Genomic DNA, 23,075 nt, shown 5'->3' on the forward strand with positions numbered 1-23,075 from the left:
GGACTCCAGCAGTACCAGTAAGTCCTGTAAGTTACTTTCACCCCTGGCTGTCCTGCAAACTTGCTGTCTGGGGTATAGGTAATGATTTCCTGCTGTGACTAAGCAAAGTTATGCCTGGACATGTGACTTGCCCATGTCATTCCAAACCCCATCTTTTGCCTGTAATTTTCCACTAGCTGTGCTGAGGGTTTTGTTTGAAACAATGGGTTTCCCTCCACATGGCAGAAGCTATAAAAGGCCCTAGAAACACCTCCATTTTGCCCCTTTCCAGCTCAAACCTCTGGACTATGGAGAGTGCCCCCTACTGAACCTCTGCCCTGCTCCAGGGGATAATGGAGCATGAGGTAGTGTCCTCTACCAGGCCCTGGCTTTCCAAGGGCTGACAAGTGAGCTCCACTGGTGGCTGGTCAGTGTGTCTCCTTCTCGGGGGTGGCAGAGCAGTAGGTCCCTGGGCATGGCTGGGCCAGGTCCCCATCTCCTCCCCTCCCCCAGGGCTATGTGCTGGCAGAGCGTGGCTGTCCCCCAGAGCTGGGCGCAGGACCCTATGCCGTGTCCCCTTATCCTCCTCTCCCCTCCCCTCCCCCCATGCTATGTGCTATGGGTGTGTGGCTGTTTCCTAGAGCTGGGTGCAGGGTCCTGGGCTGAGTCACCGTCTCCAGCTCAGTGGTTTGAGCATTGGCCTGCTAAACCCAGGGTTGAGAGTTCAATCCTTGAGGGGGCCATTTGGGGAACTGGGGTAAAAAACTGGGAATTGGTCCTGCTTTGAGCAGGGGGTTGGACTAGATGACCTCCTGAGGTCCCTTCCAACCCTGATATTCTATGATTCTATTCCCCCAGTGCTACATGCTGGTGGAGTGTGGCTGTTCCCCAGAGCTGGGCGCAGGGTCCTGGGCTGAGTCCAGAGCACTGGCTGGCTGGGACTGGGTGAACCCGGGCCTCACCACCAGCTGGTAGAACACCCCAGGCAGGATGCGGAAGCCGAGGCGTTGCAGGGTGTGCAGCGAAGGCTCGTTGTGGGGCAGCACCCGGGTGTAAACAGGGAAACTGCGGGCATGCAACTGTGCTGCCAGCGTCCCCACCACGGGCCTCACATGGTGCTGGCCACGATGCTCCGGGAGGGTGTAACCGTGTGTCAGGGCAGCCAGCGGGTCGGTGAGGCACCAGGAGATGGGGGTCCCCTCAGGGTCCAGCAGGCAGGCACTGGGGAAGTGGCGGATCAGGTGGCTCAGGTAGTGCAGGCTCCAGCTGTTTCCCCCAAACTTCCAGGTGTCGTTGAGCAGCATGGCGTGGGCGGGGGACACAGGGGCCAGCCTGAGCCCCCTGTCAGGCCTGCAAGACAGGTCGGGAGGGATGAGATGCAGGGTGGGGTGGGGTGAGCAGATAGGGATTGGCCTGGGAAGAGGGGGGGGGTCAGCGCGGGGAGCGGGGAATAGATCCAGCATGGGCAGGGGAAGGGGTAAGTCTAGGGGAGGGGAGTGGGGAGCGACCCAACATGGGAGGTGTGAGCCCAGGGGGAGATTGACCCAGCTTGGGGGGGCAGGGTGCAGTGAGCCGGGGGCTCGGGGGCTCGATCTGGTACAAGGGAGTGAGCCCGGGGAGCAGGGATTGAGCTGGTATGACATGGCATAGGAGGGGAGCAGGGTCCGGCGGCGCCATCCTCTTCCCGGTTGTGGGGCTGAGATGGGCTGGACAGAAAATTGGGGGGGGGGGGAGCATGGAAAGTATCCTGTGGGGGAGGGGTGTGCCACCCAGCTCTGAAGGCAGCGCCGCTGCCAGCAGCAGCCGAGTGCTACGGGGGGCGTGGTATGGCATTGCCACCCCTCCTGCTGCGTAACGTTTGGCCTTTGCACTGGGAGGGGAGGCTATGGCAAATCCTGGGTGACTATAGCACCTATAACCCTCCCCCAGTGCCCCCCATGGAGGGGAGGGAGGCTGGAGGGGGCTGACCTGGCACAGGGAGAAGGGGTGTGAGGCTGAGGGGCGATAGACGAGGGGTGGGGGAGAAGAGGGAGCCCTGTGGGAAGGGGATCGAGCCAGGAGGCAGCACATGGGGGGAAGGCGACCCCTGGGGGGGGAGGGGTTCGAGCCAGGAGGCAGCACATGGGGGGAAGGTGACCCCCGGGGGGGAGGGGATCGACACACTCCCGCGGCCTCAGCACAGGGGCTGTCTGACAGGGCCCAGTCCAGCCCCAGCAGATCCATCGCTGCCGATGGGCCGTGGCTAAGCTCAGCTCCTGACATGAAAGCACCAGGGCTCAGTGGGCAGCGAACCCCCTGCCCGGGGACCTACCCGCTGACAGGGAAGGAGGGACCAGGGGGCTCTGTGCTTGGAGCCCCCTCCCCTCAGAGGGGACGGCTCTGGGGTCAAGGACCCCTGGCTGCCCGTCCCAGGATATGGAAGGTTACAGGCTGCCCCTCCCCCTGCTCTCCCCATCCTGGGGCCAAGGAGGTTCCTTGGCCAGGCTGGGCTGCCCCTGCCCCCGGCGAAGCTCTAGGGCTGACTCAGCCCTGCCCCGGAGCAGGATGGGAAATCCTTGGCAGCATGTGCCCAAGGCCTGGGGCTCTGTGGGGCTGTGGTGATGGCCTCACTCTGCCAGCACCGTTAGCCTGGGGAACTCATTGCCACCTGATCTGGGGCGCAATGGAGACCTCTGGCCTGGCACCCCAGGGTCTTTCCCTTCCCCCAGCCCCGCTCCCCCCTCCATCTAGCACAGGCTGGTTGTGTGCATTGCCCCATTCTCTCACACACACCCAATATCTGGGGGCACCTACCGGTACTGGGGCATGGCAGGCGGGTCTGGGTGCAGTAGTAGCCGGTGTGGATACGTCTCCATTTCAAGGCCCCTGGCCCTGGCGATGTCCCTGATGGTCTCATGTACCCCGTCCTGCAGCCCTGCAGGGACAGCCGTGCGCTGTCAGCAGGGGCCCCCGAAAGGTGCCCATGGATGTGGGGGGGCCAGCTTGGTGGGGGAGAGCAGCAGGGAGGGGCCAAGGGCCACTGTGAGCCGGCATGACCCAACTGGGGGTTCCCAAGCTTGGCGCATTCGGGATCCTGGGTCTGGATGGAGAAGGGGCCCAGGCGAGCTCCTCGGGGCTATTGGCCTGTGGGGGATGGGCAGGGACTCAGGTGGACCCCTTAGGGCTGTTCGCCTATGTGGGGAGAGGGGCCTGGGCCAGCTCCTCAGGGCTATTGGCCTGTGGGGGAGGGGAGCGGTCCTGCCCCCCATGTGGCAGGTGCTGGATGGAGCAGGGCTGGAGGGGCTCACCCTGTATCTGGAAGGCCTGGCCCCAGTCCACGGTGCGGCTGTTCCCCAGCAGGGCCCGGCAGGCGCCCTCGTCCCGGTAAAAGGCCGTGTACAAATTGGTGAAATAATCACTTGGGTCCCGCGCCACCTGCAGGGGGGACACTGCCTGTGGGTGAGCGCAGCCTCTGCCTCCAGCCCTAAGTAAGAGATTGAGGCGGGGGGAAGGGGCCCTGTGAACAGAGCCAGGGGGCTTAGGGCAGAATGGGCAGCAGAAAGGGGAGACAGGCTATGGGGAGGTGGGGCAGCCAGGAGCGGGAGGGATAGAGATGACACCAAGCAGGGAAAGGGGCAAGGAAGTCGGGGAGGGCAGCGGGGCAGTGATGGTGTCAGGCGGGGGAGGGGAGCGGGGCAGTGATGGTGTCAGGTGGGGGAGGGCAGCGGGGCAGTTGGGAGGGGCCCAGCAAAGGCCTCACTTCTCTGTGTGGCCGGGTGAGGACCATTTTGAACTCTGGCCATGAATCCACCAGCACCTCCTGGCCAGCCGGGTTCCCGCGGTTCACATGCATCACCGTGCCGTAGACCTGCCAAGACACAGGGGTCAGAGTCTGGGGATGTCCCGGTTCCCCAGGATCGGTGCTGGGCCCCAGCTTTTACTCTGCCCCTTGGAGGAGCCCTCAAAGTGCCAGCCGCCCAGGGGGCCCCACTCTTCCTGCTCCAGCCCTCCTGCTCCACCCCACGAGCTCTGCCTGGTGCCTCCCACTGAGCCAGACCCCTGGAGAGCCCTGGCCACTTTTCAGGGGCTCCCACACCCCAGCCTGGGTTTGCAGTGACACTCGGCAGCATTGTCAAGCCAGGCCAGTTTATGAGTCACGGAGCGGCCTTAGGTCAGCAGAGAGAACTGGGGGTAAAGCAGTGTTCATTGTGGTCAGCCGGGGCCCAGCCAAGCTGGAGTGAAAGCCCCTTTCCAGGCTGTCTCTGTCTCTGTCTGACCTCCTTGGCCAACTCCAGGTGAGAGCCTCCATCTTTGTCCAGCACCCCCCACCTCCCAGTCCTGTGCTCTCGAGCTGGGGTCTCTGCTCAGCCTCCCGGCTGAGAGGCAGGAAATCCAGGAGTCGGCAGCACTTGCCTTGTCTCTCTGGCCCCCTTGGGGATCTGAGTTGATTTCAACAAGTTCCTTAAGGACCCTTTATTCCTCCCTCAGAGGGTGGTGACACCCACCCCTATAAAAACCTCGTTATCTCTAGCCTGATTCTTGCTTGCATATTTATACCTGCCTCTGGAAATTTCCCTGGGGTGTCCTGACCCCTCAGCGGGGGTAGGGAGTGACCCCTTGAGCATTTGGGGGATGGGTGTAGGTGTGTCCGACCACAAGGCTGGTCTTGTCTCTGGGGCGCTGGTGTCCCAGGGTCTGGTGATGCAGGGGGCTTCCCAACCCTGGTTGTGTCCCAACCCCAGGGCTGTGTGTACACCAGGAATCCATTTCCCCTCCTGGGGTTAACCTGTTGCCCTCACCCCAGGCCAGGACCCCCCTGCTGGCAGGCTGCAATTCCAGGTCTTAAGCTTGGCCATGCCCTGCCCGTGTCTGCCCATGCTCAGCTGGGGTCTCAGCTCCCACCAGGTTCAGCTGTGACTCTGTTTCCCCAGGGAGAGCAGGCTGCGAGCTGGCTCCCTTGGCCACAGCCTCAGGGAAGTTCTGCGGAGCCCGTGTGACTGACATGTCCCATGTGGAGATTGTGGGGGATGTTCCTCGGCCCCACTCAAATACAGGGGTCTACTTCCAGACAGACAGGTGTCCTGAGCTTAACAGCCTTTCCTTAGTGTTACAGGCACGCGGGGAACCCTGCTCCCTGCCGGCCCAGCTCTTTGCCTTTTCACTGACACCTCCAGCCTGAGCCTCTGGCTCCTGCGGTTCAAACCCTTGGCTGGGGCAGGATCAGGGACTGGATTTTGTCTGAAGGTGATACAGAAAGTCTGAGAAGGAGCTCAGAGCCGATGTCCAGGAGAACCATCACTACCAGCCCCCCCGAGTCCTGTGATCGCACTGGGATCGGAGCCGTCGGGAGGGCTTCTCCCAGTAGGCAGGTGGCTTCCATTTAGGTCACAGCCTGGGTCTCTTGCACATCCCAAAACTCTTTTAGATAAACCTCAGGTGTCAGCTCAAACATAAACAGTGGAGCCTTTTTTAACAGTTCCCAGCCCCAAGTATTAACGCCGTCCATCTGGCTGTTCGGCTCTATGGCTTTGAGGGACCGAGTATGGGGGTGAGACAGCAGAGCCGGTCTGTAGAGTCAGCCAGGTTCAAATCACAACCCTTCTCAAAGGCAGTGAGGTTGGTGTCTACAGCCCCTCCTCCTCCTTAAACGGATAATTTGGTATCCAGCTCCCTGCGGAATCCAGCATCCCTGGGCAATTTACCCACATACCCCTTGATGGGTTCTCTCGCCCCTCCACATCTCCAGATCAAGCTTTTGCTGCATTTCTTCACGTTTTTGCTGCTTCTCACAGCCAGCTGGTTCTCTGTCACAGTCTGCTAGCGCCTTTGCTTTCCACGCTAACTCCTACCGCTTCAAATCCATTGGAGGGGAACCAGGTTGTGAGGAAACCCTGCTGCTGCTTCTGTCACTCTCGGACCCTCATCAAACCCCACCTGTGTCTGGAACCTGCTGCTGAGTCCTGTCACCCTTCTCCAGCCTGCAATCAGCTGCGTCCTGTTGAACTTCCCAACGCTTCGCCCTTTCTCCATGCACAGGTTTGTGCTGTGGATCGTAGGGTGGTGGTTATACACCATTTTCTTGCTGTTTCCTTTGACGGACTGTGCTTTGCTACTGGCACATTCAGTATCCCACCCCTGGCACTAACTGAAAGCAAACTGCCTGTGTCGCTTAGCAGTGCGAGCAAAATCAATCTCCTTCCCCCACTGGGTAGCCCGGGGAAACTGAGGCACACATAGGGTTCATACAAATATTACAAAAATGCCCATTTTATCAAGGGTGTAGCTGGGGCAGGAGGAAGGAGTCAGAGCCATGGCGAGGACCAGGAGGAATTTCAGAACTGGGGGTTGGGAGGTGGTGGTGGTCAGAGCCATGATTTGCAGGCACCCAGCTGTCCTACACTGTGATTGGCTGCCATGGAGCTGCCCACATGTTCATTGGCTTATGCAAAGCCTGCCCATACTGAGATTGGCTGGCACAGAGCCCGCTTGTGCTCTGATTCAATGGGCAAGTCCTGGCGGCTACGCTGGGTGAGCAGCAGGCATTGGTGCTGGGTATGGACTTTCGGAGGCAGGGGGCGAGTGAGGAGGTGGCCCAGGGGGAGGCTCTCCGACTACCTCTAACCTGAGGGAGGGGCCTGCCCTCCTGCTGCTACCCCTAACCCAGGGCAGAGGGCCTGTGTGACAAAGTAGAAGCTTTCTGTAGTATCTTTCTGAGTCCCATGTGTGCCTCAGTTTCCCTCTGCGTCCTGTACTGCTCTGTGCAGCGTGTGAAGGGGAGGGACGGGTTGTGACTCATGTAACAGCCTGGCTGGAGACCAGCATCATTAACCAAGGGAATAAACTACACACGCGCCAGGAGGGTCTGGAGAGACCATGGAACCCCAGTGGCTGGGGTGGACGTTCACACCGAGCGAGCGAGATTCCCCCCTCACAGCTCTGCAGCCGAGAGGCCCCCAGCTGAAGAACAGCGTCCACGAGGGGTCAGGATACGAGGTAAGAGCCGGCTTTTGGGGGGTCTCAGCAGCTGTCACCTTGGCCTAAGAACAACGGGACAGAGCCAGAGCCAGCCATGGGGCCCGCGACGTCTTGGCTGGCTCATTGCCCAGGCTTGGCCAGGCTGGGCTGTGGCTTAACCTTTGATTCCCTGTGCTAACCTGAGGAGTCTGTAACCAGGGGACCATTGAACCGCTCCTGTGTTTTGCAAAGGCTGCCGGGGTCTCTGCCAACACCCACCGCAGGGGCCCGGTCCAAGCCTCCTGCGGGCATCTGGCTCGGCTGCATTCGCGGCAGGGAGCCACGGAGAAAGATGGGAGGGCTGGTGTCAAAGGCCCAGTGGTGGAGGTCACGGGCCTGCCCCTGTGAGCTGTGTGCAGCCTCAGGCCCCGGCCCACTCCAGGGGTCGCTCCCAGGGGCCTGGTGACAGGCTGGGGTACAGCACATCCCCTGTGGATCTATGAGAGCCTGCCCGGCCTCTGAACTGCTGCCCCCCGACCTGGAGAAAGGGTCTGCCCCCCAAACTGCTGCCCCCTGACCAGGTGGAGGGGCCAGCCTTCCATGTACCCCCGACCCAGGGGATTGCACCCCAGCCCAATCTGTGCCCCATCACCCAGGGGACTCCGAGGGACTTTCCCCTGCTCTCTGCACAGCCTGAGGGTGGGAGGGTTCAGCCCTGTGGGTCGGGCGAGTCCTGGTCACCAGCAGCATGTCAGGCAGGCCCCGCCGTAGCATCCCCTCCAGCAGCCGCAGCTTGGAGGGACAGCTCAGGATCAGCATCGCTGGCCGGGATGGGCCTTCACCGCTTCCAGCAGGACAATGCGAGGGACACCTGTGGGGCAGGAGACCCATCAGTTCCCTCTGACTGTCTCCTCCCAACCCCAGAGACCAGCTGCCAGCTCCCAGCCCTGCCAAAATAGCAAACACTGTGTAGACCCCACAACAGCTCACCAGTCTGTGCGCAGCCCCCTGTGTGTTCACCAGAGACCTTATACTACCTAACCGGTCTGTGCGCAGCGCCTGTGCTTACCAGAGACCCTACAATAACTTACCAGTGTGTGCGGAGCCCCTGTGCTCCCAGAGACCCTACAATAACTCACCAGTCTGTGCACGGTGCCCGTGCTCACCAGAGACACTAGCATAGCTCACCAGTCTGTGCATGGCCCCTGTGCTCACAAGAGACCCTACAATAGCTCACTAGTCTGTGCCCAGCGCCTGTGCTCACAAGACACCCTACAATAACTCACCAGTCTGGGTGCAGCCCCTGTGCTCACCAGATACTCCACAATAAGAAGGCTGCTCTAAGGCCATGTGATGCCAGAGCTGCCCGCACAGGGCTACGGTCCCACTCACCTGGGGTGACTCCGTGCCAGGGGAAGGAGCAGTTCCTGGGTGTCTGTGGAGCTGCCAGGTCCCTGGCTCTCTCTCCTTCCGGGGCTGCTCCAGCCTCTTATCCCCGAGCGAATGAACCATTAACAGAGTCTGCCAGTCCTGGAACCCAGAGGCGGTGACATCCCTGCAGCCGCACGGCACAGTTGATTGGGATTTTGCTCTGGAAAGAGGTGGAGGGAGCTCTGGGGAAAGGAAGCCAGAGCGACAAGGCAAGTTCCCATGGTTTACGGATTTTAGGGAAGCTGAGAAAAGTCCCCACCTCGTGAACAAAGGACTGAGAGAGGGAAGATACGGGATTGTGACAGAATGTACCCTTGTGTTCACACCGTACCCACTGTTGTAATAATCTTTGTACAACCTTGCAAGGTATTATCTGTAAATGTATAATTTGCCAGTCAGTAGTGCCCTGATAAAATATGTGTGTGACAACAATGTATGTAAAGTGATAAGATTCCCCTTTATGGTGTTAACACGTGCTCTAACCTGAGGCTGGCAAACAGGCCTGTCTCAAGAAAGGAAGGGGTGCTCTGCTTAATTTACATTTAAGCAACAGAGTCATCAAGCAGGAAGGGAAACAAAAGAATCTCCAACAGGGGAGGAAAAAGCACAAGGGAGCATCCTTCAGTAGAGACTCTCTCTCCTGAATCTCAGCTGCAAATGTTTTCCAAGTGTTTCTGCCCTCTGTGGAGAAAGAAATGGTTCAGGACTATTCAGAAAAGCTGGACGAGCACTGTGACGATGCAGTTCTGGCAGGACCCAACTGACAGTGCCAATTCAGGACAAATCACTTAAAACAGGGCAGTTACAGCCCAAGGCTGGGGTGTTTCCACCTCTAAGGCAAACCAAACCAGCCAGACAAAGAGGACTTTGGTCTTACCCCACTGGCTAACCACAAGTCACACAAGCAATTCCCTTAGACACTCCAGTTTCCCAGTATCACCACCAGTGCCACTCGTCCTGGGGATGAATGGTTATGAAAACCAACACTCCAATAAAGGAAAAAGGTTCTCTCGATCCCAAAGAATCAAGCCCCAGACCCAGGTCAATATACAAATCAGATCTTACCCACAAATCACACTCTTGCCAGTCCTTTAGAATCTAAAATCTAAAGGTTTATTCATAAAAGGAAAAAGATAGAGACGAGAGCTAGAATTGATGAAATGGAATCAATTACATACAGTAATGGCAAAGTTCATAGTTCAGCCTTGTAGCAGTGATGGAGTAAACTGCAGGTTCAAATCAAGTCTCTGGAGTACATCCCCTGCTGGGATGGGTCATTCAGTCCTTTGTTCAGAGCTTCAGTTTGTAGTAAAGTCCCTCCAGAGGTAAGAAGCAGGATTGAAGACCAGATGGAGATGAGGCATCAGTTTTTTCCAGGTGTAAGAACACGTCTTTGTTCTTACAGTGGAAAATTACAGCAAAATGGAGTCTGGAGTCACCTGGGCAAGTTCCTGCATACTTTGCTGAGTTACAAGGCGTATCTGCCTTCTCTCAGTGGGTCAATTGTGTAGCTGATGGTCCTTAATGGGCCATCAGGCAGGCTAGGCAGAGCTAACACCAACCTGTCTGGGACATCACCCAGAAGCACAGCATAAGTTTGAAGTACAGACAGTATAGAGCCAATATTTGTAACTTCAACTAAAAAGTGATACATTCATACAGACAGCATAATCATAACCAGCAACCCATAACCTGGTCTTAGACACCTTATGTGACCCCCTTTACATAAGATTTGGTGCCTCTACAGGACTTTGGAACCATGTTCTATATGGTCCCAGATTATATCAATAACGTCACAAGCACAAGTCCATGGGGGCGGATGCACTGCAGCTGAGGTTGCTAAAGGAGTTGGGAGATGTGATTGCAGAGCCACTGGCCATTATCTTTGAAAACTCATGGTGATCGGGGGAGGTCCCGGATGACTGGAAAAAGGCTAATGTAGTGCCCATCTTTCAAAAAGGGAAGAAGGAGGATTCAGGGAATTACAGGCCATCAGCCTTACCTCAGTCCCTGGAAAAATCATGGAGCAGGTCCTTAAGGAATCAATTTTGAAGCACTTTGAGGAGAAGAAAGTGATCAAGAACAGTCAGCATGGATTCACCAAGGGCAAATCATGCCTGACTAACCTAATTGCCTTCTATGACGAGATAACCAGCTCTGCGGATGAGGGGAAAGCAGTGGACAGTCTCCCACAGTATTCTTGCCTTCAAGTTAAAGAAGTATAGGCTGGATGAATGGACTATAAGGTGGATAGAAATCTGATTAGATCATCACGCTCAATGGGTAGTGATCAATGGCTCCATATCTAGTTGATAGCCGGTATGAAGCGGAGTGCCCCAAGGGTTGGTCCTGGGGCTAGTTTGGTTCAATATCTTCATTAATGATCTGGAGGATGGCGTGGATTGTACTCTCAGCAAGTTTGCAGATGACACTAAAATGGGAGGAGTGGTAAATATGCTAGAGGGTAGGGATAGGATACAGAAGGACCTAGACAAATTAGAGGATTGGACCAAAAGAAATCTGATGAGGTTCAACAGGGACAAGTGCAGAGTCCTGCACTTAGGATGGAAGAATCCCATGCACTGCTACTGACTAGGGACCGAGTGGCTAGGCAGCAGTTCTGCAGAAAAGGACCGAGGGGTTACAGTGGATGGGAAGCTGGATATGAGTCGACAATGTGCCCTTGTTTCCAAGAAGGCTAACGGCATTTTGGGCTGTATAAGTAGGAGCATGGCCAGTATATTGAGGGACGTGATCGTTGCTGTAGGAAGCAGGTGAGGCAGATTTGATAAACATAGTGTGAAGGGGCTATTCAAGTAATTGGAGCACTTAACTAACAATGGACTTTGAGAGACGCCAATCCCCATCTGACCTTTCCTGGGAATGTTCAAACTAACATGTAAACAATGGCGTCGGCCTGCAAAAAGCTGAATCGTTCATAGACAGGTGACTTGCCCAGGTGGCTAGAGACCCCATTGTGTGGCTGTGATGTGGCACAAGAGAAAGACTATATAAGGCCCTGGAAGCCCCTCCATTTTGTCCTCAGCTGGCTGAAGAGGTAGCCTCTCCATCCCAAAGAGATGCTTGAAAGAAACTGGAAAAAACGACAGTAACTATGGGGGTGTGAGGGATTGTTGGACCCAGACTAGGAAGGAGTCTAGTCTGTCAAAGAAGCTTATTGGAACATCTCTGAGGGTGAGATTTACCTGCATTTAGTTTCCTACTGCATTAGGCTTAGCTCTGTGTGTTTTGTTTTATTTTGCTTGGTAACTTACTTTGTTCTGTCTGTTATTGCTTGGAACCACTTAAATCCCACTTTTTATATGTAATAAAATCACTTTTTACTTATTAAGTAATCCAGAGCAAGTAATTAATTCCTCCCATTCCTAGATTAATAACAGACGTGCCACGAGACACTGACCAGGCTCAGGGGCAACCTCTGCCTCTTGTGTTTCTGATGCTGCTTCCGCAGCGGGCAGCCCCTCCAGGGGGTGGGGGGGCATCAGAAAGCCTTTCCGAGTAGGGACCCAGGATGTGCTGCAGCTGCTCCAGTAGCAAAGCTGCCTTCGAGACCACAGTGAGCCCGAGAATCACTTTGGCTGCCTCATCCAGTGTTTGCTGGCTCCCTGCTGGCCCTGTGCTGCGTTCAGGGGTGAGAAGGTGACTGTGCAGGCTGGTGCGGCTATTCTGAAGTGCTGGGGTTGCAGCACAGCTCCCAGCACCTGGTCAAACTCCTCGTAAAAAGGGGCAAGTTCCCAGAGGGGCGGTTCCCATCCCTGGCGTTCTGGCATCTGCTCCCTGCGCTGATCACCGGTCTCCACTTGGCCCAGACAGTAAACAAAGTGCTGCCTCCAGGGATGTTCAGGATTTTCAAGATTGATTGAGTTAGCTCTGAGACCCACCTCGCCTCAAGTGACACGTCTCCCTTCAACAGTTGTGCAACCCAATCTTCTACATAGCTTGTAAACTGTTTCCCGTACAAACATCTTGCAGTAACCATGATGGTCAGCTGGCTTGACAGCTAGTTCTTAGCTCTTGGCGGACCATTGTGACACACTGTACCCCCATGTTCACCACTTTTACAAAACTATGATAAATTTTGTACAAAGTATGCCTTGTGAGGTATCATAGGTAAACTCATAATTTGCTGATAATTATTGTCACAGTAAAATATGTGTGGCTACATTGTATGTAAAGTTATAAGATTCTGCTGTATGATGTTTGTGATGTTATCTGATTAAAATATGACCATATAGATCATTGTTGCAACCACGGTTATATATTTGCAACAAATCTTGTATAAAATGTGGCATGTAAGATGTCTATGAAAAGGTTATGTTTTGCTGAATCTGATTATGCTATCTGTATGCACGTATCATTTTTGTATTTAAAGTTATGAGTATTGGCTCTATACCAGGATTTCAACTGTTTGCTCCTGGGATAACACCCCCAAGGTATTTAGCCTGCACATCTTGGAGGGACTATTCAAATTAAGGTTTCAGAGTAGCAGCCATGTTAGTCTGTATCCACAAAAAGAACAGGAGTACTTGTGGCACCTTAGAGACGAACAAGTTTATTTGAGGATAAGCTTTCGTGGGCTACAGCTCACTTCATCAGATGCATAGAATGGAACATATAGTAAGAAGATATTTATACATACAGAGAACATGAAAAAGTGGAAGTAGCCACACCAACTGTATGAGGCCAATTAGTTAAGATGAGCTATTATCAGCAGGAGATAATCAAGTAGTGATAATCAAGATGGTCCTTTTTAGACAGTTGACAGTTGACAAGAAGGTGTGGGGAAGGTGTGGGGATACTTAAAATGGGGAAATAGATTCAATATGTGTAATGACCCATATTAAGTGGCTCATCAAGAAACACTTAACCGACAGTGGACCATGGGAGACCATGTACACTGAATGGACTGTCCTGCAAACGTGCTCTCTGGGGTATAGGTAATGATTTCCTGCTGTGACTAAGCAAAGTTATGCCTGGACATGTGACTTGCCCATGTGATTCCAAACCCCATCTTTTACCTGTAATTTTCTACTAGCTGTGCTGAGGGCTTTGTTTGAAACAATAGTTTTCCCTCCACATGGCAGAAGCTAGAAAAAGGCCCTGGAAACACCTCCATTCTGCCTCTTTCCAGCTTAAACTTTTGGCTAAGGACTTATACTAATGGAAGCATTCTAACCAAGGGACTGAGGTCCTTCCAGTGATTTCGAAGCAACCAGAGACTTATCAAGCCAGCAGTTTATTCCATCACTGTTACAAGCCTGTTTTGTTTCCCTTCCTGCTTGATGACTCTGTTTGTTGCTTAAATGGAAATTAAGCAGAGCACCCATTCCTTTGTTGAGACAGGCCTGTTTGCCATCCTCAGGTTAGAGCACAGGCCTGTTGGCCAGCCTCAGATTAGAGCACGTGTTAACACCACAAAGGGTTTTGTTGCTTTTTTTCCCCCGACTGGTTGATCTGACCCAAAGTGGCTCCATTCACCATGGCACTGTCTTCCAGGAGGCTGGGGCTTTCAAATGTGATAAGAAGGCCCAAGCTGAATCCTGGTATGGTATAGGAAATGCATATTGGGGTTCTGTGATGGAGCTTCAGAGGAGGGTGCGTTCTTGGCAGGATTTGTTATACCTGTATGCCGAGTATGAAAAGCAGAAGGGTAAAAACTTGGGGGCAGGTGTGGGATTAATTTGGACTGCGGCAGCCACATTGGTGCTGACTTTTGGGTTTTGCTGGTGGGTGCCCTCCCTAGGCCCCACCTCTGCCCCGCCCCTTCCCCCGCCTGCCCACCGCTCGCTCCTCTGCACCCCCTCCTCCAAGCACCTCTGCCAGTTTTGGGGGGAGGCTATTTTAAGCATATTTATACACTTCTTTCACATTCTAGATATTAAATGTGACTATCGTTGGTATCTTAACAATTTAATCATTAAAATAGTAAAGAACTACCTAATTACATCATCATGAATTACAGAACATTAAAATAATTGCACACACAAGCTGTCGTCACTAACATCCTGTTCCTATAATTATAGTATGAACAAATGAAGAAACAAAACCAAAAAAAACTTTAGTCCCTTCTGTTGTAGGAGCAGCAGTGATCTGTATGCTCTGTATAACCTGTATGCTCAAAAGGTCTGTTACACTCCCCACCCCCTTGTCTCCCCTCCCTCTTTGAATACCTGTGAAGTGGCTTTCCCCCACCCCTCCCCTCCCTCCTGGAATGCTTGTGGGATGAATGGGCTGCTTGAACAGCTGGAAGATCAGAAGAGCTCCTAGATCTAGACAGACAAGATCTCTGGGACTCTAATTAGGCAGCGATGACACACCCAATGCATGGACACTGGGACTTGTGTTTGCCACAGCACATGGACTAAACAGGAGACAATTCCAGCCCAGGTTGTACCCCAGGGGTCACACTAACCCTTCCCTGGGGAGACTATTCCATCCACACCCCAAAGCCGAGATTGCTCTGCTAGGAAGGTTTTCCCCTGATAGCCTGAGTTTTCCTCTCTGCCCCGCCCCATCCTATCCCTTCCCCACTGCCTCTTCCCTTCCACCCCCTGCCCCCCGGTAAGAGGCAGTCACCCAGATGCCAGGGAGAGGGACCAAGTGCACTGCACGGGGATGTGGGCACTGTCTCCGAGAGGCAGGCGTCTCTGCCTGGGCAGGGAGGGCAAGCAGGGGGGCACCACACCCCGCAGGATCACAGGAGACGTCCTCCCCCATGCCCGTCCCGGTCCAGCTGCCCGGCGGGGGCTGGTACTCTGTGTCTCTGTGCTGCAGGGTCCGGGGGATGTTTTTGGAGATGACTCTGACTGAGCCCCTTGCCAGATGCAGAGAGCTGGGCGGCAGCCCGTGCCCCCACACCATGCAGAAGTTTATTTAACAAAGCTTGAGATAAAGATTCAAATAAAAGCAAGGAGAAGGGTTTGGAAACATAAGCTTATGGGTAAAAGAAAAACATAAGGTGTTATCGATAGCCTGTACTTATTAACGAGTTTCTTGTATTTCTCACCCAAAGCTCATTCTTGCAGTGCTTGTTCAGGCCAAAGCACTAGGATCCTCTTTTCACGGGCAGGGGCGGCTCCAGGCCCCAGCACGCCAAGCGCATGCTTGGGGCGGCATGCCGCAGGGGGCGCTCTGCCGGTCGCCGGGAGGGCGGCAGGCGGCTCCGGTGGACCTCCCGCAGGCGTCCCTGTGGAGGGCCCGCTGGTCCCGTGGCTTCGGTGGAGCATCCACAGGCACTTCTGCTCTGACACAGTTTCAAGCTATTGTCTTAGCTCAGGGCGCTCCCCTCTTCAGGAGTTCATTTCTGTTTGTGAAAACTTAAGTCTCAACTTGGCCCAGACAATAAACAGTGTGTTGCCTTCAGGGATGTTCAGGATTTTCAATATTGATTGAGTTAGCTCTGAGACCCATCTCGCCTCAAGTGACACGTCTCCCTTCAACAGTTGTGCAACCCAATATTCTACATAGCTTGTAAACTGTTGCCCGTACGAACATCTTGCAATAACCATGATGGTCAGCTGGCTTGACAGCTAGTTCTTAGCTCTAGGCAGACCATTGTGACACACTGTACCCCCATGTTCACCACTTTTACAAGACTATGATAAATTTTATGCTATCTGTATGCACGTATCGTTTTTGTATTGGAAGTTATGAGTATTGGCTCTATATCTGGATTTCAACTGTTTGTTCTTGGGGTAACACCACAAGGTATTTAGCCAGCACATCTTGGAGGGACTATTCAAATTAAGTGGCTCATCAAGAAACACTTAACTGACAATGGGAGACCATCTACACTGAATGGACAGTCCTGCAAACGTGCTCTCTGGGGTATAGGTAATGATTTCCTGCTGTGACTAAGCAAAATTATGCCTGGACATGTGACTTGCCCATGTCATTCCAAACCCCATCTTTTACCTGTAATTTTCTACTAGCTGTGCTGAGGGCTTTGTTTGAAACAATGGGTTTCCGTCCACATGGCAGAAGCTATAAAAGGCCCTGGAAACACCTCCATTCTGCCTCTTTCCAGCTCAAACCTCTGGACTAAGGACTTACATCAATGGGAGCGTTCTAACCAAGGGACTGAGGTCCTTCCAGTGATTTCAAACCAGAGACTTCCCAAGGCAGCAGTTCTTTCTTTCTTTCTTTCTTTCTTTCTTTCTTTCTTTCGTGATAGACCCAGGCCAGTTGGGTACAACAAAGTAGTAGAAGGCAGATATACTGGCCACTGGATTAGCAATTTTCTGTTCCCTGACTGACCAGAGCAGGGACTGCTCCAGACTAATGAGAATACCTGACTCCAATTAACCTGTAAAGAGTCAGGTGAGTCCATTAAGTTAATGTGAACACCTGACTCTAATTAAGGCCCTTTTGATACTATAAAAGGGCTCACTCCAGTCAGGCTGGGGAGAGACAGGGAGCCAGAGGAGAGGAAGTGCGGCTGAAGGGCTGGTTAATGAAGACACCCTCAAACCATCGTTAAAGGAGCCCTAAGGTAAGGGTGAAGAAGGGAGAAGCAGGGGAGATGCGGGGAAGTGGCCCAGGGAAATGTAGCAACTCTGGCAGTGAAAGGCTGGCTGCCAACAGCAGCTGCCATTAGGGTCCCTGGGCTGGAACCCGGAGTAGGGGGCGAGCCCGGGTTCCTCCCAACCCACCACTACAGGAACAGCTCCTGGGAGGGGAAGTCAGGCCCCTATCGGGACAGGAGGCTAAACTGTTCTGAAATAAGCCCTAGAGACAACAGAGACTGTGGGACTTCTCTCACCAACCTCCTTGCAGCCTATGATGAAAAGGGCTCAGTAGACAGTAACCCTGGCCCTAGAGAGAGAAGGGCTACGTAGAGGATCGTGGTGAGCCACTGAGGATCGTATAAACCGCCTAGAAGCGCGGGACCCACGGGGACAAGGTCATAGCTCTGCTACACTTTCTTTGAATAAACATTTAGATTTCAGATACTAAAGGGTTGGCAACAGTGTGATTTTTGGGGGAGATCTGAGTTGTATATTGACCTGGGCATGTGGCTGGTCCTTTGGATCAGAAGAACCTGGTATTTGATCAAATTGTTTTTAAAGAACCACTCATCTGTAAGTCTAGTGGTTTTGGCGGCGATACAAGGACTGAGATGCTTAAGGAAACTGCTGTTCTGACTTCTTGTTAGCCAATTGGTGAAACAGAAATTTACTTTTGTTGCTGGTTTGGTATCTCTCATGAGAGAATAGCCGCCAGCTTTCGGGCGTATCTGCCCTATTTCTCAGCAGTTAGTCCTGAATTTGGTATTCTCAGTTGTGACCCACGAAGGCTCGGTTACAATGTTACTAAGGCATATTTCAGTGCTGGGGAAGCAACCCAAATCAGTTCCTCAGAGACAAACAGGGACATTGACATGTCAGTCAGGTGCCAACAAAATCAACTGGACTATATCACTTAGTTAGTTCTTTGACAGGAAGAAGGATGTGAGCGAGAAATTTACATCGTGTCAAAGATTCTTACTGTTGCCTGAACCCCAGCTGGAGGTGATTCTCAAAGAGGAACTAAAGGTATAAAAATGAGGAACAGAGGCCCCAAATCACCTCTCTGTCTCCTCATCTCTACTCACGGCATCAACGACATTTGAAAGACAAAGGAAGCATCACTGAACTGGGGGAGTCGTCCTGGCTGAAAGAATCCAGTCAGACAGTTTTGAATACATGGTGAGAGAAATCCATTTGCTTTAAGTTCACTTAGCTTGTAAAGTTAGGTATTAGTTTGCATTTTACCTTTTATTTCTTTGTAAACGATTCTGGCTTTTATGCCTCGTTACTTAAAATCTCTCTCTCGCTCGCTCTCTATAGTTAATAAACCTGTTTTGTTGTTTTATCTAAGCCAGTGTGATTGGACTGAAGTGTTTGGGACCCTCCACTTGAGATAACAAGATTTGTGCATATCATTTTCTGTTCATGAAATGATGGACTTTCCATGAGCTTGTATTGTCCAGAAGGAGAGAGCTGGGCAGTACAAGACATATATTTCTGGAGACAAATCTAGGACTGGGAATTTGCTAGTGTCGCTCTGCAACATAATTCAGGAGTGGCTGGCTAGAAGCACTCAGATATTCAGCTGGGGGTTATTTTGCAGGCTAGAGGAACAGTGAACAGACCAGGAGTGGTTGCTCTCACAGTGTAAAAGGCTCCCTTTGGAGAGCTGAGGGGACGTGGCTGTCCATCGGTCCAGATCGTACCCCGAGGAATGTCACAATCACACACGACCCCATCAAATGGTTGTTGGACATGTAACATAGCTGCCTGGGTGTTTTTGGGGCACATCTGTGTCCTGTCGCCCCCTGACATTGACGCCGTAGGCTTAGCCACTGGCTATTCCGAAAGCATCTGCTCTGGACCCTCTTGCCTGGATAGCGTGTCTGCCCCCGTGACATGTTGAGTCTCCATCTCATGCCCTTGGAGGGCTGTACTCCAGTGTACCAACCAAGAGTTGGTGCCTTTGGTTCTGTGTAGCCACGCTAAAGGGGGGCAGTCAGTCAGTACCCAGCACCTCCGGTTGAACGGGTAGGATCTTAGCTGTCGGACAACCCGCAGTTGCCGAGCATTCATGTTCTATAACGGCATCATTCCATTCACTTGGAGTCCGTTTTCTGCTCAGAAAGGCATGGGATGCTGCTTGGCACCCTCCCCTGCTGGCATCAGCAGCGCTCCCAAGCCCGTGTTGGATGCGTCTGTGCACAATTCAAACACCTGGCCAGAGTCCGGCTTTGCCTTTCCTGACAGAATTTGTTTTACATCTTCAATGCCCCGTCTTGCACTTTGACACCTTTACACTTAGACCTGCACCTTTGAGCCTCTTCAGCACCATTCCCATGTGATCCTTATGCTCTGGCAAGGAATTGCTGAAGACGGCAATATCCTCGATGTAGGCATGAGCAAAGTCCTGTCACCCAGCCACTTGATTCGCAAGCCTTTGAAAGGTGGCTCCTGCATTCATTAGCCCAAATGGTAACACTTTAAGCTCAGAAAGTCCTGCATTGGTTAGGAAGACAGATTTTTTTTTTTTGCGTATCACTGTTCTAAGGCGATGTGCCAATATCTCCTTGCTAAATCCAGGATGTTCGGGTCTCTGTCAGAGCCCCGCCTCCTCCTGCACTTGATTCAGGGTCTCTTGATTGAGATAATTATAACCCACCACGCCTGTAGCCACCCTCTTTCAAGGGCACTCTTTGTCACAGATCTACAGGGTCTGGTCTATGCTCCAGCCTGTAATCAGTCCCCTGGGAACAACCCCTTTAGCATATGGGCTGAGCTGCAGGGACCCACACAGTTCCACAGGGGCAGGCCTGTGGCTTCCGCAACTCTGAAATTGGGCCTTCGGCACCAGCAATCCCTGTCTCCTTGCAGGAAATCCAGCCAAAATCAGACTCCTGCAGGAGACTTGTCCTGGGCCCCTTCAGGACGTGATGCTCCCAGTGAGGATCTGCAGCGACAGCGGCCAGCCTGTGCAAACCAAGGATGAGTCACCTGGCTGCAGGAGGTGAGCATCCTTAGCTCAGTGCAGAGAGACAGGGGCTCGGCCAGCATTCAGTGCACCCAGTGTGAGAGGTCTACCCAACCCAGCTGCTGTCTCCATCTGTCAGCCCCAGGGCAGAGCTGCTGTGTCTCTGTGAGCCAAGGTCTTATCACCCCTCCTGTCTCCTCTCGGTCCGTTGTCCTCCCCTAGCAAAGCATGCTGGGTTCACACGGTCAGCCTGCTGGGGCTTCCGCTACGTCTTGATTGGTCAGTGCTTGGGGTTCCCATTGTCCTCTCGGCTCCTCCATTGACGTGGGTCGGTTTCCGCCAGTCCAGTAACGCTCATGCGCACCACCCCAGACAGGTCCGTGACACACACAACTCATGTCTCCTGCTCTGCCCCGGGAGCAGCATTTGAACCCTTCTGCACCCACTGGGGAGTGGCAACAAAGTGGTAAGTACCGAGTCCTACACACAGTTCATTAAACTATTACAGTTTCCACTTGTCAGCCCCTGATACACGACCAAGGAGTGGGGGTCCCGGGTCTATGGGTGCTGCAGCATTTGGCTGCTCAGGGAACTGGAATGTGGGTTTGCTTAGTAGGGGCTGGGCTTGTACCACCCCTCCCAACCTGGGGCCATAGAGGAGCTGTCACCAGGCAGGGACGGGCACCATGCAGGAGCTGTCACCAGGCAGGGACGGGCACCATGCAGGATTCTGCTGCCTCTCTGAATTGCACAAACAAGGTTGTTAGAGGGCTTATTTTTTTACCCGCTAACTTCCCTGGTTCTTCTCGCATGAACACAGGGCAACAATACCCGAAGTTTGAAGGTGCAAACAATTCAATGTTTATTGAGGTGAACTTTTAGCTAGAAATGATTTTAATTTTTTTTCTGTGTCCCCCTTCCCAGCTCTGACGCCACAGAGCCTTGCCTGTGTCCCTGTTCCCATTCGCCACCTTAGCGAAACGTGATTCCAATTCCCCCATCCCCATTCCCTGTTCCCATTCCCCCCCTTACTTCCTGATTGACTGCAGACTATATAGTAAAACTTGGTTTCTGCTTAGCCTTAACCAATTATTTTACTGAAATTTAACTAACCAATTTTAACATATTGTGACATGATTATTTATACAAAATTAACTATACAGCAGACAGAAACAATCACAGAACCAGACGGAGATTATACAGACAAATAACAGGGAAGTGGTGACTACAGTGATAGAATAACACAGAAATGAGGATTTCACACCCCAGCTATTGATAAGTGAGTTCTTGCCAGACAGAATGATATTAAAGTTTTTTTAAAATCATCTAGGCCAGGGGTTCTCAAGTTGGGGGTCGGGACCCTTCAGTGGGTCGTGAGGTTATTACAAAGGGGGTCACGAGCTGTTAACTGCCACCCTAACCCCACTTAGCCTCCAGCATTTATAATGGCATTAAATATATAAATATATAAACAAGTGTTTTTAATTGATAAGGGGGGGTCGCACTCAGAGGCTTGCTATGTCAAAGGTGTCACCAGTAAAAAAGTTTGAGAACCACTGATCTAGGCTCTTCCCTTTCTCTGGAGGTGACAGCTCAGATCACCTTTTGAACAGCCCAAAGACGCCTTATTTCAGGGTGACTGGTGAGGACGTGACCGTTTGCTTCCCAGCTTATGGCTGCCTTTGCTGCTTAGCCAAAGGCCTTAGGCTAAGAACAGGGCCTCAGACTAGCACAGCGAGAGAAGGCCTATAAACAGGCAGACTGTGATTTTGATTCTCTTTCTGTACCCCTATAACTAGCTAAGTGATAAGAATACACCTACATTCTTAAAGTCTAGGCCTTTGCCGACAGGCCTGAATATCTATATCCTAACTCTCCACCCCTTTGTTTTTCTTTTTCTTTTGGGATCCTGCCCAGGTATCCCTGGAAAAGCATAGGACATCTGGGGACACATTTCCTGACAGGGCCAGCGGGTGAAAAGTGTTGATATTTTATTTGTTTTACTGCCCCCTTGTGTAGTATAGTGCCCTGCACCTTCTCTCGTACGGGCGTACCACACCTGTTTGAATTAGTGTCCCAGACTTCCCATTATAGTGGGCCCAAGAAGGTTGGGTTCAGGTTGTTTAGTACACTGGCAGGGTTGTGTGTGTGTGTGGCTACTACCTTACTTATGGTTATAATTAGTGGCTGTTCTCTAGGGGGTTGTGCCCCCCTCCTCGATTGTTTTTATATGCAACATAACACAAGTATACTTAACAATACCCCAGCCGCTATGATAATTGACAGCAACACCGAGCGTTTTGCCCACTGCAGTAGGGTTTAACAGCCGAGCCGCCGCCAAAACAACTGCCTCGCCTCCTTTCACAGGGTTAAGATTTTTATGTGTTCAGTTGCTGGCAGTTGCAACAAGCCGCCCTGCAGGTTTTGCGTGCTTTTTGTTTATATTATAAGCTTATTGAATGTCCACAGAGAAATGGGTTATTGTTTAAACCAACTTAACCACTTGGGATGGAACCTGGCCGCATGCCCTGGTTCGATTATTTACTGCAATAAGATTTACAGATTTATTTGTGCACCAAAGTTCAGACAGACGCGTGTAGATGTGTGGAGTTTGGTTAGGGGCTGGTGTAATTGTGCCCCCTAGTAATATGTACATTCCCAGCAAAACACCTCATACACAGTACACCCAATTGTCTATCCCTTGCCACGGGGCATTGGATGTGCTCCTCCCTGGCCATCGGGGGGGGGCACAAACATTTCCTCTGGATTTACACCATTTTACACACCCCTCCATTGATTCCCAGCGAGCTCCTCCCCTTCTCATTATTCCCGTAGGGCTTGTGGGGCCCACCTTAGTTGCCGTTCCATTTCCAGGTACCACAGTTGCTATTACACAGGTGCTGGGAACAAGCAGGTGCAGGAGCTACCACAGCCAAACTGCAGCTGCCGCTGGGGTTAAGCGACGGCTGGCTAATTCTTCCCACCAATGAGGCATGTAGCCACTCAGGCAGCCTGGTCCCAGTCAGCTGTGCTCATTAAGGCACCCAGAAACTGGCTCTGCTGCAGGTCCTGCTTCTTGACAGGAGATCCTGAGATGCAGCCCCTGCCCCTCACATGACTTCTTGTTAAGATTTCAAAAGATTTCAAAGGGCCAGAAAGGGTTACACAACTAGCAGGCTCAGTGACCCAGATTCAACCTTTAGAGACATATTAGTACAAGGGTAGGCAACCTA

General features: G+C 52.6%; 1 protein-coding gene across 2 annotated transcripts; it reads right to left on the bottom strand.

The window, feature by feature from the left end:
• Positions 1 to 611: 611 nt before the first annotated feature.
• Positions 612 to 8,361, bottom strand: LOC123368558 (glycine N-acyltransferase-like protein 3). 2 transcript variants are annotated; one of them, XM_045013426.1, is made up of 6 exons: positions 8,305 to 8,361; positions 7,654 to 7,783; positions 3,719 to 3,826; positions 3,267 to 3,393; positions 2,773 to 2,893; positions 612 to 1,329 (listed from the first exon to the last, which is right to left on the bottom strand). In XM_045013426.1, the coding sequence occupies exons 2-6, from the start codon at positions 7,729 to 7,731 to the stop codon at positions 840 to 842; spliced, it is 924 nt and encodes a 307-aa protein (XP_044869361.1). In that variant the 5' UTR covers positions 7,732 to 7,783; positions 8,305 to 8,361; the 3' UTR covers positions 612 to 839. The 2 variants fall into 2 exon arrangements, with proteins under 2 accessions (XP_044869361.1, XP_044869362.1); XM_045013427.1 differs by lacking the exons at positions 7,654 to 7,783; positions 8,305 to 8,361 and having other exon boundaries at positions 3,267 to 3,407; positions 3,719 to 3,818.
• Between the last annotated feature and the right edge of the window lie 14,714 nt (positions 8,362 to 23,075).

The sequence above is a fragment of the Mauremys mutica genome, chromosome 4 (genome assembly GCF_020497125.1).
Source record: "Mauremys mutica isolate MM-2020 ecotype Southern chromosome 4, ASM2049712v1, whole genome shotgun sequence".
In the NCBI taxonomy this organism is placed as follows: Eukaryota; Metazoa; Chordata; order Testudines; family Geoemydidae; genus Mauremys; species Mauremys mutica.

Bases quoted from the DNA above. Each gene is read 5' to 3' on its own strand.
- LOC123368558 (XM_045013426.1), bottom strand. From the start codon at position 7,731: ATGCTGATCCTGAGCTGTCCCTCCAAGCTGCGGCTGCTGGAGGGGATG. The intron at 3,827-7,653 runs GTGACCAGGACT...GTGTCTTGGCAG, and splicing joins GCCTGCCTGACATGCTGCTG to GTCTACGGCACGGTGATGCA. The intron at 3,394-3,718 runs GTGAGGCCTTTG...TCCCCCCTGCAG, and splicing joins TCACCCGGCCACACAGAGAA to GTGGCGCGGGACCCAAGTGA.